The sequence below is a fragment of the Macrotis lagotis genome, chromosome 5, assembly GCF_037893015.1.
Source record: "Macrotis lagotis isolate mMagLag1 chromosome 5, bilby.v1.9.chrom.fasta, whole genome shotgun sequence".
NCBI classification, from domain to species: domain Eukaryota; kingdom Metazoa; phylum Chordata; class Mammalia; order Peramelemorphia; family Peramelidae; genus Macrotis; species Macrotis lagotis.
The window spans coordinates 255,364,613-255,380,866 of NC_133662.1; the positions used below are offsets into that span (position 1 = coordinate 255,364,613).

Below are 16,254 nucleotides of genomic sequence, written 5' to 3' on the forward strand. Positions count from 1 at the left end.
CTTGACAAGAAGTTTCAGTGGTTCCCACTGAACCACAAAGTCAATCTGGGCCTGAGCACAGGCTGGCAAGTTCTGGGTCCAAGGGCCAGATTACAGCAATTTAAAATGCCAGTCCACCCAAAGAAGGTGGAGGTGAGGGCAAGATCACCTAGACCGTTAGTGGAAGTCTCAGTGAGGGAGGTTCCTTCCACCTCTGAAGGGCCTATGATCCTGGGGGGAGGTACCCTTGGGGATGCCATCCTTACAGATCAGAAATACCTAGCCTTGGGCCTGTCACAAAGACAGGCATGATCTTGTCTCTCCTACTCCAGGGACGGGATATGATTTTCTTGTCAAACGAGATGCCTTCTAGTAGCTGGGGTAAGAAGGTTTTGGGGTGCCCGCCCAAGACATGCTCTCCAAATGCTGTAGGGCAGCAATGAACTGCAAGTCTGGGCAAGAGTAAGTCATGCCAAGGAACACAGGGAAGGAATAAAGAATCTTTGGCAGCTTTGGTGAATTCCCGGGGAGTGAGCCTCCCATCTCTCACCACCCAGATGGTGTCCCTGGCACATGGGCAGAGGAGCAGATGGCGGATGCTGCTTCTTAGGCAGCTTCCGCCATCCACTTGGAGGGCACATCTGCACACCTCCTGGAAAAGACATTTCTCTAGGCAATTGGGAATTTGGGGCTTGGAACAAAGGAACACACCAAAGCTCCAGGTGCATCCTCCCTGTGGTGTGGAGGCTCCAGGAAGGGAGGCTCAGCTCCAGGCCCTGCCCGGCATTGTTCCTTGTTAGAGATTTGTGGGAAAGGGGGTAACACTTCACCACTGAGGCTCTTTTAAAAAGCCAGGCTATCTCTACTGGGGTTCAGGAAGCCCTCTCCCCAAGCTCCTCATTTTCCTTGGATGGGAAGGAAGAAGAAATCTTACTCTTGGTAACAGTTTCTTATTTTAAGATATTTCCATAATCTCAGGGATAATTTCCCACAGGTTATGATCGTATTGAAACTGAATACAATCGTGAACTCTCTGACAGTGTTATCTAAGCAGCCTCACAGAAAAGGATTGAACAATATGGTTTTTTAATATTCCAAAAAAATTCAAGCAACTATTATACTCCTGTGAACAAAATGCCTCTTTTATTTCCAGCTTCTTTGCCCTTGACAAAGTCTTCCCCCTCCCCTCACAATGTGTCCAGCTACTCACACGACCTGCAAGCTCCTCTCATGGCCGTCCAACTGGACTTTCAGTTTGTGGAGCTCCTCGATCTCCCGGTTGTGACGCTCTGTTTTGTGTCGGACCAAGGACCGATAGAAGTGAATGGTGAACACGACAAAGATGAGGCCCACGGGCACCATGATGATGGTGGACACCAGGGCGGCCTGCCAGCCCGTATGGCTACTTGGCCCTGGCTTGGAGTTGGGCCCATCTTTCACACTTGAGTCCACAGGGAGGAACTTGATCCAGCATAGGAGGACCACCTCCGCAAGGAAAAGGAGGATCCCCAGAACGGTGGAGAAGCCCCAGGCCAACTCGATGTAGGGGTGCATGCGCTCATGGGGGGACTCACTGATCGAGTTCAAGTTGTGAATGTTGCTCACGGCTTCCACATTGGGTAGGATGCAGGTGCTGATGAGGAGGGCAAAGAGGTGGACTGCCACCAGCACTGTGGTGCAAGCGCTGAAGGCGATGAGGAGCATCTGGGGATATTGATACTGCATCTCCAGCTGCACCTCCACCATGGCCACCTGCAAAAAAGGGGGGAAGCACCTTGGAATTGGCCGATGCAACCAAGAGGCCAAAAGAAGACTAAAGGAGGGCATCCACCATGCTCTCTTTCCCAGGTGGTTTAGATAATCTGAAGCAAGGACTGAGTACTACTGCATTCACCTCTTGGGCTACCTAGGTGAGGATTTTAATAATTAATGGTCTTAGTTACCACTGCAAACTTACACAGACCAATGGCAGTTTTTTTCTCAGGAACACACTAGCACCCACAAAAAGAGGCCCAGCAAGAACAGGGTCAAAGTATCATCTGGGCTCTGGGTTCTCGGCAGAAATTTAAGGACACTTAGTTTTCAACATTAGGCAAGTTTGGAATCGCTCCCCTAATTTCAACCCCCCCCAAAATGGCTCACCTAAACCAGAGCTTACTACACCCTAAATTTATGAAGATTCTGACTTATTGAGAAGCTCAGGGAGTCAGGTACCCTGGATGGTCTATATGGGAAATCCTTCAACTAGGAAAGGTGAGTGGGCATCCCCAAAATGCTGCCCCCCCTTTCCCAGACATATTTAAGGGGTCTTGAGGACTGAGTCATCAGGAATTAAGAATTCTGTCCCCAGTGGTCCATTGCTCTTGTATGTAGATGTGTGCACTTAAGTCTAAATGCATCCCATAACATGACATGAGCTGACAGCATCCCAAGTCCACTTTGCTTCCCCATAACACGCTCCATCCCCTCTGTGACATGAGAGAAATGGGCAGCCTCAGCAACACAGTACTGAAATCAGCTCTGGCCTGGGGCTCACAATGTCCAAAAGCCTCATTCCCTTCAAGACATGGGATCTACTTATTTCTATAGTACAATAATCAAAGCCAATACCAAAAGATTTGTGATGGAGAATATCATCCATTTTCAGAGAAGGAACTATGGAGTTTAAATGCAGACCAAAGTTTACTATCTTCAATTTTTTAAAAAAGTTGTCTTATGAATTCTGCATGCTATTTTTATCTCTCTAAATTTTCTCTTCCATTTGGATGTGATTCTTTCACAACATGAATAATACAGATCTATGTTTAGCATGGTTATAGATATGGAGCCTATATTACATTGCTTTCTGTCAGGGGAGGGGGAAGGGGAGAGAGAGAGGGGGGAAAATATAAAAAAAAAGAAAAAGATTGTTGAGAACTACTGTTATGGGGCGGCTAGGTGGCGCAGTAGATAGAGCACCGGCCCTGGAGTCAGGAGTACCTGAGTTCAAACTCGGCCTCAGACACTTAATAATTACCTAGCTGTGTGGCCTTGGGTAAGCCACTTAATCCCTTGCCTTGCAAAAACAAAACAAAACAAAAAAAACTACTGTTACATGTAGTTGGAAAAACAAATAAAAATTTTTTAAAAAGAGAATGATCTAAATAGTTTCTGGGGGAGGGGGCAGGGGGCAGGGGAAGGATCTGAACCTATGGGAACCCTGCCTCCCCAACCACAAGGTGAAGGACTCCACCAAACCTTGAAAAATACTGGAGCCACCCAAGGCTGCCCCCAGTGATTTCAAAGAGAGGCATACAAAAGACTTCCCCACCTCCCTGGATGTCCGACTACTCATCCCGCAAGTGAAGCTGCTTTCCTTTAGCCATCCTAGTTGGCGGTCACAGAGATCACAAGCTGCAGAGGAATCAGCAGCGTACTAGATCTGGGTAAGGAGAGGGGCCACCAAGCAGCAAAGCCTGAGCCATTGTCTTCATGACTCAATCACTCCTATTACAAGGTGTGCTCAGGCCAAAAGAACGTGGAGATGTGGAAAAGCAGCAGAGACTATAAACAAAGAAAATTATGGGGACAGAGAATGGGTCCTGTGAGGAAAAGTAAGAGGCATTAGTGTTGCTCAGCCTTGCAAAGGGAATCCCAGAGAGGACTGTTGTCTTCAGGGCAATGTAGGAGTTATGATGGCGCTCCAAGCATTTGTCCTATAGAGCAGCCAAAGCCCCAGCAAGAAGAAAAGGGCTTCAGATAGTTTAGTGAGACAACAGAGAGCTCGGCCACTGGAGAGAATCACAGCGGAGCAGACAACAAAGCCAGGCTGGTGAGCCTCTATCCCTGGAAATCTTCATGAGCAAAAATCTGCTGGTTTAGCCCTAAGATGGGAATGGGCCCAAAGATCTCAAGGCTCCTCTCCACGCCATTATCTATAATCATTCTCATGGCAGTGTTCCTGGTTCCCTTCAAGATTATCAACAATCAATTAAATTTAAGTAATGATTTTCTCAGTCCTCGTCATCTCAAGAAAGACTGGCCAATAACTATTTATAAAGCACCTACTGGGTGCCAATCACTAGGCGAAGGATGCAAGGACAAAGAATGAAACAATCTCTTCACAAGGAGCCTATATTCTAGCTGGGGAGGCAAGTCCGTACAAAATAGAGACACAGAGTATCAAGTATACCTGGACACGCATACTTCTCTCCGTAGAGTATAAATGTGGAGGTAGTTCACGTATCTCTGTATATAATCACCTAACTCAGTATCCAAGGAAATCTATACCGACAGAAGACAGATAGCAAAATGGCTAACTAGAAGGGAGATTGGGAAATCTGGGCCCTAGCAGCTGGGAAGAAGGGGGGATGGGTGGTAGAGAAGCCCCAGGAAAGTCTTTGGGCAGAAGATGGTGCTTGAGTTCCCTTTATTCAAGAATGAGAACACCAGGGCATGGACTTCCAGTCTTCCAGGCAGGATGGACGACCAGTGCAGGGGCCCAGAGATGGGAGGGAGGGTGTCATGTTGGTTTGGAGGATCCAATGGGGCAGGAGGGACAATGATTTCCCATGAACCTGCAGAGATGGGTTTGGGTAAGGTTGGAGCAGAGGCTTGTTTGATCCTTGAGGAGAAAGGGACCCGTACAGCCGGGTCTGCTCTTAGAAATTACTCTGGTAGAGGATGATCTCGAGTTGGGGACAGGGACTGAGGAGGCAGCTGCAATCATCCAGGTGAGAGGTGATGAGTCTGAGCTCAGGTGGTTGCCAACTGTGTGAGGGGGAGGATTCCATTCCAGAGAAAGTGTGAAGGCAGAAATGTCTGTCTTTGGAAAAGACTGGATATGTGGGGTACAGGCGAGAGGGAGAGGAGGGTCATGTTAAGGTGACTAACCTTCAATACTAGGATGATGATGATACTGGGGAGGGCTTGAGGGGGAAATGATGTGCTTGGTCTCAGTCACGTGGAGTTGAAGCCTCCACCAGGCAGGCAGTGATTGAGGAGATTGGGGTTGGCAGGATGGAGCTGGGCAGGGATGACGAACATCCCCACCAGGGAGCACAAAGGGCCCAGGGCAGGATGATGGGAAGCACGCAGCCTACCGCCTCACCTGATCTCCCATCTTGCCTCTGCACTGCGACCCTCCTAGAGGCCTCCCAGGCTGGAGCAAGGTAAGCCCAGCCACTGCCAGCCCTCAGTGCTCCCAGGACCATTTCTAAGGCTCTGTCCCTGGAGCAGGAACTCACTGAGCTACAGGTGTGAGCAATCAGGCCTTGGAGGGACCCCAACATCCAGCATCAACAGGAAAGTATGGCTGGCAGTCTTGTTTCTGCTGGGTCCCACTAGCGTGCCCCTCGGCGAGTCACTACCCTGCTTCAGGTCTCAATTTCCTCATCTGTAAAATACCTTGATGGTCTCTACAGTCCCTTCCACTCTATTGCCTTCTCTCCATCGACTGGCCCTGCTTCCGTTGGGGACAGCCCTCCCTCTGGCTGTCACTGCCTTCGATTCCACCTCACGCCTCACTCTCCAAGCTGGCTACACTATTCCTTGAGCACAACATTCCATCTCCCACCTCCAAGTTTTTGCCCGGGTTGTGCTTTAAGTCTGGATCTAGTTCTTCCTCTAAGAATCCTTGTTTTCCTTTGAAACTCAGCTCAGCCTTCTCTATGAAGCTTGGACACTCCGCCATGCTGCCTTTCCCCAAAGAGTGTTATGCTAACTTGATGGGAGGGGTCCCAGTGTCACTGGAGGACAGCTCTGGGAGTGGAAGGGCCTTGAGGCTACCAAAGATGGAAGAGGACAAGAGGTTGAGGGGAGGGTTTGTCCCAGGTCAGAGTCCAAGCTGTGGAGGTGAGACTCCATCACAAGCCTCTACCCACACAGCTCCATTAGAACGAAAGAGAACCTTGCGTCCCTGCGTCCTCGTCTCCTAGGACAGTGGTTTGCCCAGAGCAGATGCTTCCTAAATGAGAGATGAACCAAACCTAATACATCTGAAGGCTATTCTTATGACTCAACTTCTCCAGGAGATGGGCTCCTAAACCTGTCCCCGCTTAGACCACTCGGTGCTTATAGCTTATCTTCTAGGCCTCAACTTGGGGGTCCATTCTGTAAGTTGGGAAAACACGCTTCAGCCTGAACTTTTTTGCTGATCCAGAACGTAAGGGATTTCCAGGCCCTGGATTCAATGTTAACTATTTGACTGGATTTCTCCCAAAACTACCATACAGAACCGTGCACTTGGCCCCTTTGGGCTCCCTTCATGATGGCTGTCCTCCCCAGGCACCAGAAACCACAGCAGCAGAACTGCTGACTGCCTCCCCGGAGCACCTCTGGGTGAAGCCTGTATTTCCTGAGTGGGGTGTTCACTCTCAGAGAGCAGGGCTGGCTTTGTTTTTGTTTGGCTGCTCTTGGCACACAGTGTGCTGCCTGTAGGCGCTTAATCCAGGCCCGCTGAACTGAACAGAAATCTCTCAGGGCTCTCAAGGTGGGTGGCCATCCCTGCCCACAAGACAACATGGGCCTCCAGCATCACTTGGGTCACTTTGGGGGCATCTGGGTTCTTCTAACTTGGCAGTCCAACTGACCTCCAGTTCCTCCAACCTTTCACATTCCAAAGCTGACTAAAGGAGGTCATTCACATGGGCCAAGATCAATGCTGGCCTGGCAAGGAGCAAGTTTATCTGGGAGAGTTGTATATGAGGACCCTGGGAATGAAGACCCCAGGGTTCCAACTTCCTGCCCATGGGACCTTTACCCGATCCTCAGTTTCTCCCTCTAGAAAGTGTGGATCTCTCCTGAGCCACTGCCTTGGTGACTGCTCTGAGAACCAAACAGAAGCAAGTACATGAAGATACTTAGGAAGTTGTGAGATCACTGGTCGTGAGTCTGGGCAACTCAGAGTTCCTGGGTCCTTGTCAGCTAAGCCACATGGGTGGTCCAGAAAGATGATTTCCTTTAAACAGATTCTGCAAACTGCTGGCCAGCCTCAGCAGTGACTCCAACAGACACAACCCCCTCAGCCCAACTTGGGATGTTGACCAAAATCTCCTGCCCATCATTTCTTGGTCAAGGGGCAGTCCTTTACTCTGGGAAGCCCCAGAGGACCCCAGCAGACCCAGGGTCTCCCCATCCCAAGAGATCAGTTGAAAACTCACCATGGCGAATCCAGACAACAAGGCAGAGGTCCGGCTGGAAGCTTTGAGCTTTGCCCTGCTCAGGTAGAGCTTCCTCCAAGAAAGGGCTTGAACTGAATGATGATTAGAAGTGACCAATTCCAGGTAGCTCCGTCGCACCCAGTCCCGATAATCCATCCCTTTATTACCTGGTTCAGAACAAGCAGGCGGGGAAGGGTCCACGGGGACATTGAGCTCTGCACTCATGATGGAAGGGAGGCTTGGGGGGAAAAAGAAGAGAAAACCTATGTTCTGAGTGGAGCCAAGGACAAAGGACAAAACAATAAAAACAAATAAGTTTCTGAAATTATTCTGTAAAGCGTAGCAACTTTAGCTCTGCAATTTTATGGTTCCCATCCCTGTAGTATCCAAGAGATCTCAGAAACAATCAGCCACCCCCAAAAAAGGAGCAAAGAACCAGCTCTTTCCCAATAGCAAGTCATATTTATGGAGTTCTTTAAGAGACAAACAGTAGGGGGCAGCTAGGTGGGCAGTGGATAGAGCACCGGTTCTGGAGGCAGGAGGACCTGTTCAAATCTGGCCTCAGACACTTAATTACCTAGCTGTGTGGCCTTGGCAAGTCACTCAACCCCACTGCCTTAAAATAAAGGGAAAAAAAAGAGGCAATAAAACACTATGGTTATCTCCCTTTTAGAAATAAAGAAACTGAGATGTGAGGTTAAGTGACCTCTCTCAAGTCACTTAGCCCCATTGTCTTAAAATTTAAAAAAAGAGAGACAGGCAGTGAAACACTATGGTTATTGCTTTTAGAAAAAAAAAGAAACTGGGGCAGTCAGGTAGTGCAGTGGATAGAGCACTGGCCCTGGAGTAAGGAGTACCTGGGTTCAAATCCGGTCTCAGACACTTAATAATGACCTGGCTTGTGTGGCCTTGGGCAAGCCACCTAACCCCATTGCCTTGCAAAAAAAAGAAAAAGAAAGAAAGAAACTGATGTGAAGTGAAGTGGCTTCTCTCACAGTTGCCCAGTTAGTAAGACACGGCAGTCTGGATTTGAACCCAAGACGTAGGACTCCCACTCCTGACCTTTCTGTCACATCAAACTGCTCCATTGCTACCAGGCTTCGTATGAATCTGTGGGAGGCAGGTCTAAACTTAGAGCGGGCAGGAGATGAAGTCTGAGCCTACGCACCAGGGATTGTCCCGGTGAACTGAACTGTTAGCTCTCTTGGCAGAACCCTGACTTCAGCTCTTGGGCCTGTCTGATTGGCATGCCTGTAGAGCTTCCAAACTGAGGTGTGAGAACATAGATGGACCAGAAAGATTAGCCAAAGGCTCTGAACTCTCCTCAAGGTTCCGGCCCTAGAACCCAGCCTCACACTCTGCACCTGCCTCCAATGGAGAAGTCTGAGTAACACAACCATCACAGGCTTCCTGGTTGGCCTTTAAGATAGTTCTCCAAATGCTTAAGAATCAGAACTAGTCATCTTTAGTCCTTTTAAAATGAGTGAACGAGCCACCTCAGTGAAGGTAGTTGAGTCAGAAAATAGTATTTCCAAGGGGTGGTCTTGACTTCTCATGTTACAATGGCCTTTTTTTTTCTTTTTTAGTTTTTGCATAGCAGTGGGGTAAGTGGCTTGGCCAAGGCCACACAAACTCATGAAGAGTTCTGACTCCTGGCTCGGCAGTCTCTTCACTGTGCCAAGCACCAGGCGGGTGCCAAATGGGAATCTGGTTCGGAAGGCTGGAACTAAATCTAGGAGGGCCCGGTCTGTGGGAGTCTGCTCAAATGAACCCTTCGTCTCTAGCGGGTCCACAGACAGATTTGGGGGGCTGGAACTCCAAGGGTCAGGGCAGATGTCACGGTCCGGACTTCGTGGCCCCCCTGGGTTTTTGTGGCCAGTCTGGCAGGAATGGTCTGCCGTCTCCTTTGCCATTTCGTTTTACCCACGGGGACATGGAGGCACACGCGTCCGAGGCCGGCCCCACACCCTGGCACCCCGGGCCCGGGCACCCCGGGTGGAGAAGAGGCGGCTGAGGCCGCGCCGAGCGGGCCGGGCTGGCCCCGGGGCCCTCGCTGCTCGCGGGCGGCGGGTGGGCACCTGCCTGTGCCACAGGCCCCCGCCGGGGCGACCCCCGCCCCGCCCCGCCCCCGCGGGGCCCCTTCCACGCGGTCCGGCCCGAGCCTGCCCCGGGGGGCCCCGCGGAGGCGCCCACGGGCCAGGCACGCACGCGCGGGCAGACACGAGCCCCGCGCCCCCGGCCCCGGCACTCCCCCGCCCCCCGCACTCACTCACCCGCGCCCCCGGACCCCCGCACTCACCCGGCGCCCCGGCCTGGGCCCCCGGCCCCCCGCACTCCCCGCGCCCCCGGCCTCCGCACGCACTCACCCGCGCCCCGCCCCGCGCCCGCGCCCCCCGCACTCACTCACCCGCGCCCCGCCCCGGGCCCCCCCGCGCCCCCCGCACTCACTCACCCGCGCCCCGCCCCGCGCCCCCGGCCCCCGCGCCCCCCGCACTCACTCACCCGCGCCCCGCCCCGGGCCCCCCCGCGCCCCCTGCTCCCCGCACTCACTCACCCGCGCCCCGCCCCGCGCCCCCCGCACTCCCCGCGCCCCCGGCCCCCGCCCCCCCGCACTCACCCGGCGCCCCGGCCCCCCGCACTCACCCGCGCACCCCCCGCACGCACTCACCCGCGCCCCGCCCCGGCCCCCCGCGCCCCCAGCCCCCGCACTCACCCGCGCCCCGCCCCGGCCCCCCGCGCCCCCAGCCCCCGCACTCACCCGCGCCCCGCCCCGGCCCGGGCCGGCTGCGGGCGGCTGCGGGCGGCGGGGCCCGGCTCGGCGCTCCCTGCGCCTCCTCCGGCTCCGCGGCCCCCCCGCCCCGACGCAGCCGCTGCCAGGACAACGCCGCCGCCGTCACGTGGGCGGTGCGTGCGCGCGTGCGCGCTGGGGACGCCCCCCCCCCCGGGCCCCCCGCGGCGGGAGATACAATGTAGCCCCGGCCCGGCCCGGCCGCCCGCGGGGGCCCCGCCCGGCCTCCAAACGGCCCTCGGACCCCGGCGGCTCCGCGGGGCCCCCGCGGGCCCCTCCACGGTCCAAGCGGGGCGCTGGGGGAGTCGGGCCTCCGCCAGCGCATAAAGGGCGCCTCTCCGCCGTGTGACCTTGGGCAAGTCACTAGCACACCGGGCACTCTGAAGGATGTTGCCGCAGGAGGCTCCTCCAAATGTTACCCCCACCCCATTGTATATCTTCGGTAAAATGACCAGGAAAAAGCACAGTGACTCCCTGTGGCTGAAGTACCTTCTCCAGACTGCCCGTCCACTAGAGCCCACGGCCGATAGCCTTCCTCTTCCCTCCTCCTCCTCTCTCAACGAGGAGCGGGGGCAACCAAGAATGCATTAATGTGGCCAAAGCAACAAGAGTCACCTCCAAATAGAATTTCCCTGTAACAGTGAAGAGGCCTGGTATGGGTCAAAGCTTTGTGCCAGATGGTGGGGATACTGAGGTAATCCGACTTTTCAGGAAATCCTATTTTGTAGGCGAGTCATCGGCTAAAAAGGGCAGCCGGGTGGTCCTGCGGCGGAGAAAGCACCTGGTCTGCACCCGAGAAGACCCGGGCTCAAATCCCTGTGTGACCCTGGACAAGTCACTTCACCCTGTCTGCCTCAGTTTCCACATCTGTCAAATGAGCTGGAGAAGGAAATGGCAAAAACCACTCCAGTATCTGCCAAGAAAACCCCAAATGGGGCCCCCCAAGAGTCTCACAGCTGAAACAACTCAATGATAAAAAAAAACAGCAAGAAACGATCAGCTGGGTTTGGTTTTTCAAACATGCAGCCCCGCCTTTCTCGATGCAGGGTCCCTCAGGTGCCCGTCTTCTCCTATGAGTGCTCTGCAGCGGGCACTGGTGTTCCCTTCAGGAAGGGCACATGAATAGTTCCCTAAGGGCAGTGATGGAAGGACAAGACCAGTCAACTAAAGAGGAAAAAAGTATCCCCAACGCTGCCCCGAGCGGCATGTCCTGCCTAAGTTGTTGGCCCTGTACTGCTAAGAGCGGGGCACCGGGACACATTTGTGTGAATTAAAGGAAATTTCCATTCGGGTGGATCCCGGCTGCACCACAGCTGGTCGGGGAGAACCGGTGGGCCTTCCGTTTCCAAGGCCATCAGCACTCCTGGGGGAGATTGACGGGGCCATGGAAGCAGCACAGGCTCCTGCCTCAAAAAGGCTCCTGGCCCAAGGAGCGGCTTGGCTGTCTTCTTGCACAGAGGGTCTGGGCATAGGGAAAGCATACTGGATGGGATTGGGGGGGGGGTGGCACAGAGAAGGGAAAGAAAACCAAAAGGCACATTGGTGATTTAGCTTCATGTCCTTTTTGTACATTAAAAGGCAAAAGTACTGTTGCTGGGGTGGGTGGTCCTAGAGTCACTGGCCAACAGGAAGAAGACATCTGAATCACTGGCCTAGTTTCCAGTGCTTAAGATCACTTTAGCAAACATACACAGCCTAATTGAAATGAAAACAGTCAAGGGAAGCCAAAGCCATCTGATTAAGATGACTAATCTTGGCCCCAGAGGAACCGATGGGAGAACTGACCTCCTTTATTTCTTTCGGGAGATGGAGGACTCTGCATGTGGGATATTATCTCCACTGTCAGACTTGGGGCTTATTCAGGATGAGGGAGGATGGACGTGTAGACCACTAATGTAAAAACAAACAGCATCAATAATAAAAACAATCAGAGATTCGGGTCCTACTCCCGAAAGCCCAAACCCAATCTTTCCATCTCCTTCATTTCAATCTTTTTTTCCCTATAGGATTAAAAACATAAAGCTTTATACTGAGCTCTCTCTTTGATTTGCCCGAGGCAAACGAATCCACAAATTACCAGGGTTCCAGTCGAGAGGGGCAACCTCTGTTGGCTTTTAAAACCTTAAGAACCTTTCTGGACAATTAAACTTTATTCCTTCCCTTGAATATCCTTCCTGCCACCCTGGCCTTCTGTTTGTCCTCTGGTCTGACTTTGCACAAAACTGGGGGGGGGGTACCTCCCTGGGATCTCCTAGCACCCCCCTGCAGATGCCCCCAGCTGTTGGTGGCAGCCCCCCAGCCCCCACCCCCCACCCAGTTTCCTGCTATTTCCATGGTGTGGGGTTCCACTTTTGCCATGAAAGTCCCAGTATCTAAGGAGCTTAATAAGTATTTATAAATTTAGACACAGTTAAGAATACTTCTTGGTAAATGTCCTTCAATTGGGGAATGGCTTAACAAACCGTAGTCTATGTATGCCATGGAACACTACTGTTCTGTTAGAAACCAGGAGGGATGGGAATTCAGGGAAGCCTGGAGGGATTTGCATGAACTGATGCTGAATGAGATGAGCAGAACCAGACAAACACTGTACACCCTAACAGCAACATGGGGAGGATGAGCAACCTTGATGGACTCGCTCATTCCATCCGGGCAACAATCAGGGTCAATTTGGGCGTATTTGTGATGGAGAATACCATCTGTTTGCAGAGAAAGAATTGTGGAGTTTGAACGAAGAACAAGGACTATTCCCTTTAATTTGGGGGGGGGGAACCCTGATATCTTACTGTCTGATCTTGCTTTTTTACTTTATGTTTCTTCCTTAAGGATGTGATTTCTCTCTCATCGCACTCAATTTGGATCAATGTATACCATGGAAACAATGTAAAGACTAACAGACTGCCTTCTGTGGGGGAGGGAAATAAGATTAGGGGAAAAATTGTAAAACTCAAAATAGATAAAATCCTTAAAATAAAAAAAAATAAATTTAAAAAAGAATACTACTTCCTGAGAAGTCTATGGGGGGAAGACTGGTCAAGAAAAGTCCATCCCAATATCTGAGGTTCTATAAATTAATATACTTCAAGGACCTGTGATTTTTGGTGGGTCCCTCAAGTACAAGTTGCTATGGCTGAAAAATGAATCATTCTGTAAATGACCGTATTATGGGGCTCTTGGAATGAAGGTTGGCAGACCTCAGCTCTCTCTCTCTCTCTCCTTCTCTTTCTTCATTAATGGGCCCAAACCCAATCTTTCCAGCTTCATCAGTCCTGAAGGTATAGCCTCTGAGAACCTAGCAAGAAGGGCATAAAAATATCTGCCCTGCTTGGGACACAGGGTTGTTGCTACTTTTCCAGTTTATGTGACTGGGGAGGTTTCCAGTTACTGGGAACCACATTATCGAGGGGGATGGGGCCAGGGTGGCATCTGAACTTTTGACTTAAAATGGTTTGAGGAGGGTTCTGAAACTGGATCAGGGAAGCAGTCCCCTGATCTTGGCCTTGTACCTTTCCATTCCCCCCACAGAAGGCCCCCAGGGAACAGGGATGACTCAGAATCCTGAAACCTCCTTGGCAGAGAGACAGAGAAGAAATTGTGACTGAGCTGGCGGCAACACCCCAAATGTCCCAATCCCTGTTCAAGGCCATTCCCTGTTGGGCACCTTTCTACCTCACTTTTGAGATGGCTGCCCCTGGGGGCAGTTGGGGTGAGCGTGTGTGGTGTGTCGGGGAAGAGTTTCCTCCCTTCCTCCTAAGTCATGTGGGAACAGGACTAGAGAGATAGTGTTTCCTCAAGTTAAGAGTTAAGTAACAACCGAACAGATGGATCCAATCTAAATGATGCTTGGCCACATGGACACACTTTTCTAAACATCCACATTGAGCAAAGGATGGAAAAACAAACAGGGACTTCCTGTTCTGATGTAAAAAGGAACAATTACTGGGTAAGTAAATGAGAGAACTGAGGATCTCAGTATCACAGAAGGCAGGCCTGTGAGCATATGCTCCAAACACAGAAGCAAGAAGTCATCATGACTTCCTCCTCTGCGTGTGGGTCTCAGGACCCCGACACTCTCCCCAACTGAGGCCCCCAAAGAGTTTTAGTTTCTGCCAGTCAGAGCTATCAATATTTACCATAACTAAAAACATCTTATGAGAAAAATAGCTTTGACTTCATGGAGCCCCTGAAAGGGTCTCCAGTACCTTGGACTCTCCATTGAGAACCAGTGGGAAAGGAAATGACCCAGTGAGATTGAGCCTTGATCTGAGGAGAGCAGAAAAGAAATTGCTGTTGCCTCCTGGGGGAGGTATCAAATCCATCCTCCAGGCCTGTAGCAGAGGCAGTGTGTAGATGGACTGGAGAATCCTTTTTCTATCCCCAAGAGACAGTACAGCTGACACCCCCTCTCCCCAACCCCTGTCCCCCTATCCCCCCCCAACTCCCACCACAGAATAGGAATAAGACATTTTAATTTTTCAAAAAGAAACATCAGAACAAGGAAAACAAATGAGCAAAAACAAAGTACACATACCCATGTAAGGGTTTTGTTTCTTATTTTTAGTGTCTCTTGAACTTTTTTAAAATATCTCCAAACTCGCCAGCTGGCTGATGTCTGGACCCTGGGATGTCACCTTGGAACAAAAGAAGCCTAATGCCAGGGAAAAGCAGCAAGGGGGGGGGGGGTTTGAAAGAGTCATTCTTTGCTGTAATCCAGTCTGGATCACACCCAGACACAACCCTAGCCTTCGGCTGACAAGGTTCTAACACCTCCTGAGTCAGAACTTCAAGGATCTGCACCCCTCACCAGAAGCTATGGTGGCAACTCCCTTCAGGCGGCTGCTGACCCCGACTTGAAAAAACCCTCCTTGAAAGTCCTTGCATAGAAAAGCATCCTTTTGGAACCCATTTTCCCGTTTGTTAATGGGGGGCAGACATATGTGATGGTGGGAGAGACCACCAGGAGACCAGGGCAACAGGAGGGATGCCAATGACCAACTTTTCCTAAAATGGTAATTTCTTTGTTACTGTGCTAAGCAACAGGGCCTTGAATGTCACTGAATACTGCACAATGCCCAGCAAACAACTGGCACTTGATAAATGCTTGCTTCCCCAGTGATGCTGGGTTGAAGAGTATCTCAAAGGAACCACGGGGCAAGGTCGGGTCAGCAAAGTCAGCAGCAGATGCCTAGAAGCTTTCTTTCATTTCAGTGTAGTTTTTAAAGGGAACTAGCCCCGGAGAAGAAAAAAAAAAAACCCAGGCCCAAAACAGGACCCTGACGAGAGAAAAATGAGTTTCGCCACTGGGGCTGGGGGATGTTTGCCAATCAGTGTAGACATTTCTGTTTTGGTTTCTTGGGAAAAGAACAAAGCAGACCCGATGACCCAAACAGCAGAGACACAGTGGTTACCCCTCCAGCTGCCCGTATAGCCTGCAAGGGGCCATGGCCTCACCAGGTGGGTATTTACTCTTAAGGAAGAAAAAAATGGCCAAGCTTCACTTTTCTTAGCCAAGCTGCTCCCTCAATGCCAGTCCATTAAGTTTCCCGATGGAGCCACTGGCCCAGCTTTTCTCCATCCATATTGCTCTATCTCCCTCTAGTCTTAGCCCACTTTCTGTGCTCTTTGGGCTTCAGCCTCAAAAAGGCCCCCGCCTCCACCCTGGCTCTTTGCTTACCTGCTGAAACAGGGTGGATCTTTTTCAAAGGCAACCATCACAGGGCTTCAGATCTTCACACACATCTATTCATCCCCATCTACTGCGTTCTTCTTTTTCCACTGTAAATCATTTTCTCCAGAGCCCAACAACCAGGATCCCCCATCCCCCTTTCAGTCCACCTGGAGTCTTAACATACACTCCCCTCCATGTACCATTTAGCTGTGTCCTATTTTCATATCCTCAATTAGGGAATAACAATTCACACTTGAATTATTAAAGGCTATCATATCCAGGCTTGTTTCCAATTAAAATGTAAAACATTTGAGATTAAAAAAAAAATTTTAATACCAGAACCTCTTATTCAGCATCTTCATCAATCTCTAATAACTAATTGTCTGGGCAACTCGTCCATCTCCAAATAGGGTAGGCAGTGGTGGGCCTGGGGGGATCCTTTGCTAGAATGTCATCTTCCCCATTTCTCTAGCAGTTGAAAGAGCTGCTGGCCAAATCAGTCATCAACCAGCTTCTAGTCGGTGCTTGAAAAACCATCTGCTTTACCGGCCATCTCTACAAATGGTCTGGATACACAGCACCCCAAGGACAGACTACTTTTCTCTTCATCTGTTTATTATGTCTAAACAAAACTCAGACTTTCTGCCCTTTACCAAAAAAGAATTTTCTACCAGAGAAAC

General features: G+C 51.2%; 1 protein-coding gene across 3 annotated transcripts; it reads right to left on the reverse strand.

Moving 5' to 3' along the window:
* Positions 1–1,103: 1,103 nt before the first annotated feature.
* ORAI2 (ORAI calcium release-activated calcium modulator 2) lies at positions 1,104–9,969 on the reverse strand. Of its 3 annotated transcripts, none has more exons than XM_074189470.1 (3): positions 9,877–9,969; positions 7,119–7,356; positions 1,104–1,731 (listed from the first exon to the last, which is right to left on the reverse strand). In XM_074189470.1, exons 2-3 carry the CDS (start codon positions 7,341–7,343, stop codon positions 1,186–1,188), a joined length of 771 nt encoding a protein of 256 aa, XP_074045571.1. In that variant the 5' UTR covers positions 7,344–7,356; positions 9,877–9,969; the 3' UTR covers positions 1,104–1,185. The 3 variants fall into 3 exon arrangements, with proteins under 3 accessions (XP_074045571.1, XP_074045570.1, XP_074045569.1); XM_074189469.1 differs by lacking the exon at positions 9,877–9,969 and adding an exon at positions 9,787–9,806; XM_074189468.1 differs by lacking the exon at positions 9,877–9,969 and adding an exon at positions 9,485–9,493.
* Between the last annotated feature and the right edge of the window lie 6,285 nt (positions 9,970–16,254).

Bases quoted from the DNA above. Each gene is read 5' to 3' on its own strand.
- ORAI2 (XM_074189470.1), bottom strand. From the start codon at position 7,343: ATGAGTGCAGAGCTCAATGTCCCCGTGGACCCTTCCCCGCCTGCTTGT. The intron at 1,732-7,118 runs GTGAGTTTTCAA...CCTTTTTTGCAG, and splicing joins TGTTGTCTGGATTCGCCATG to GTGGCCATGGTGGAGGTGCA.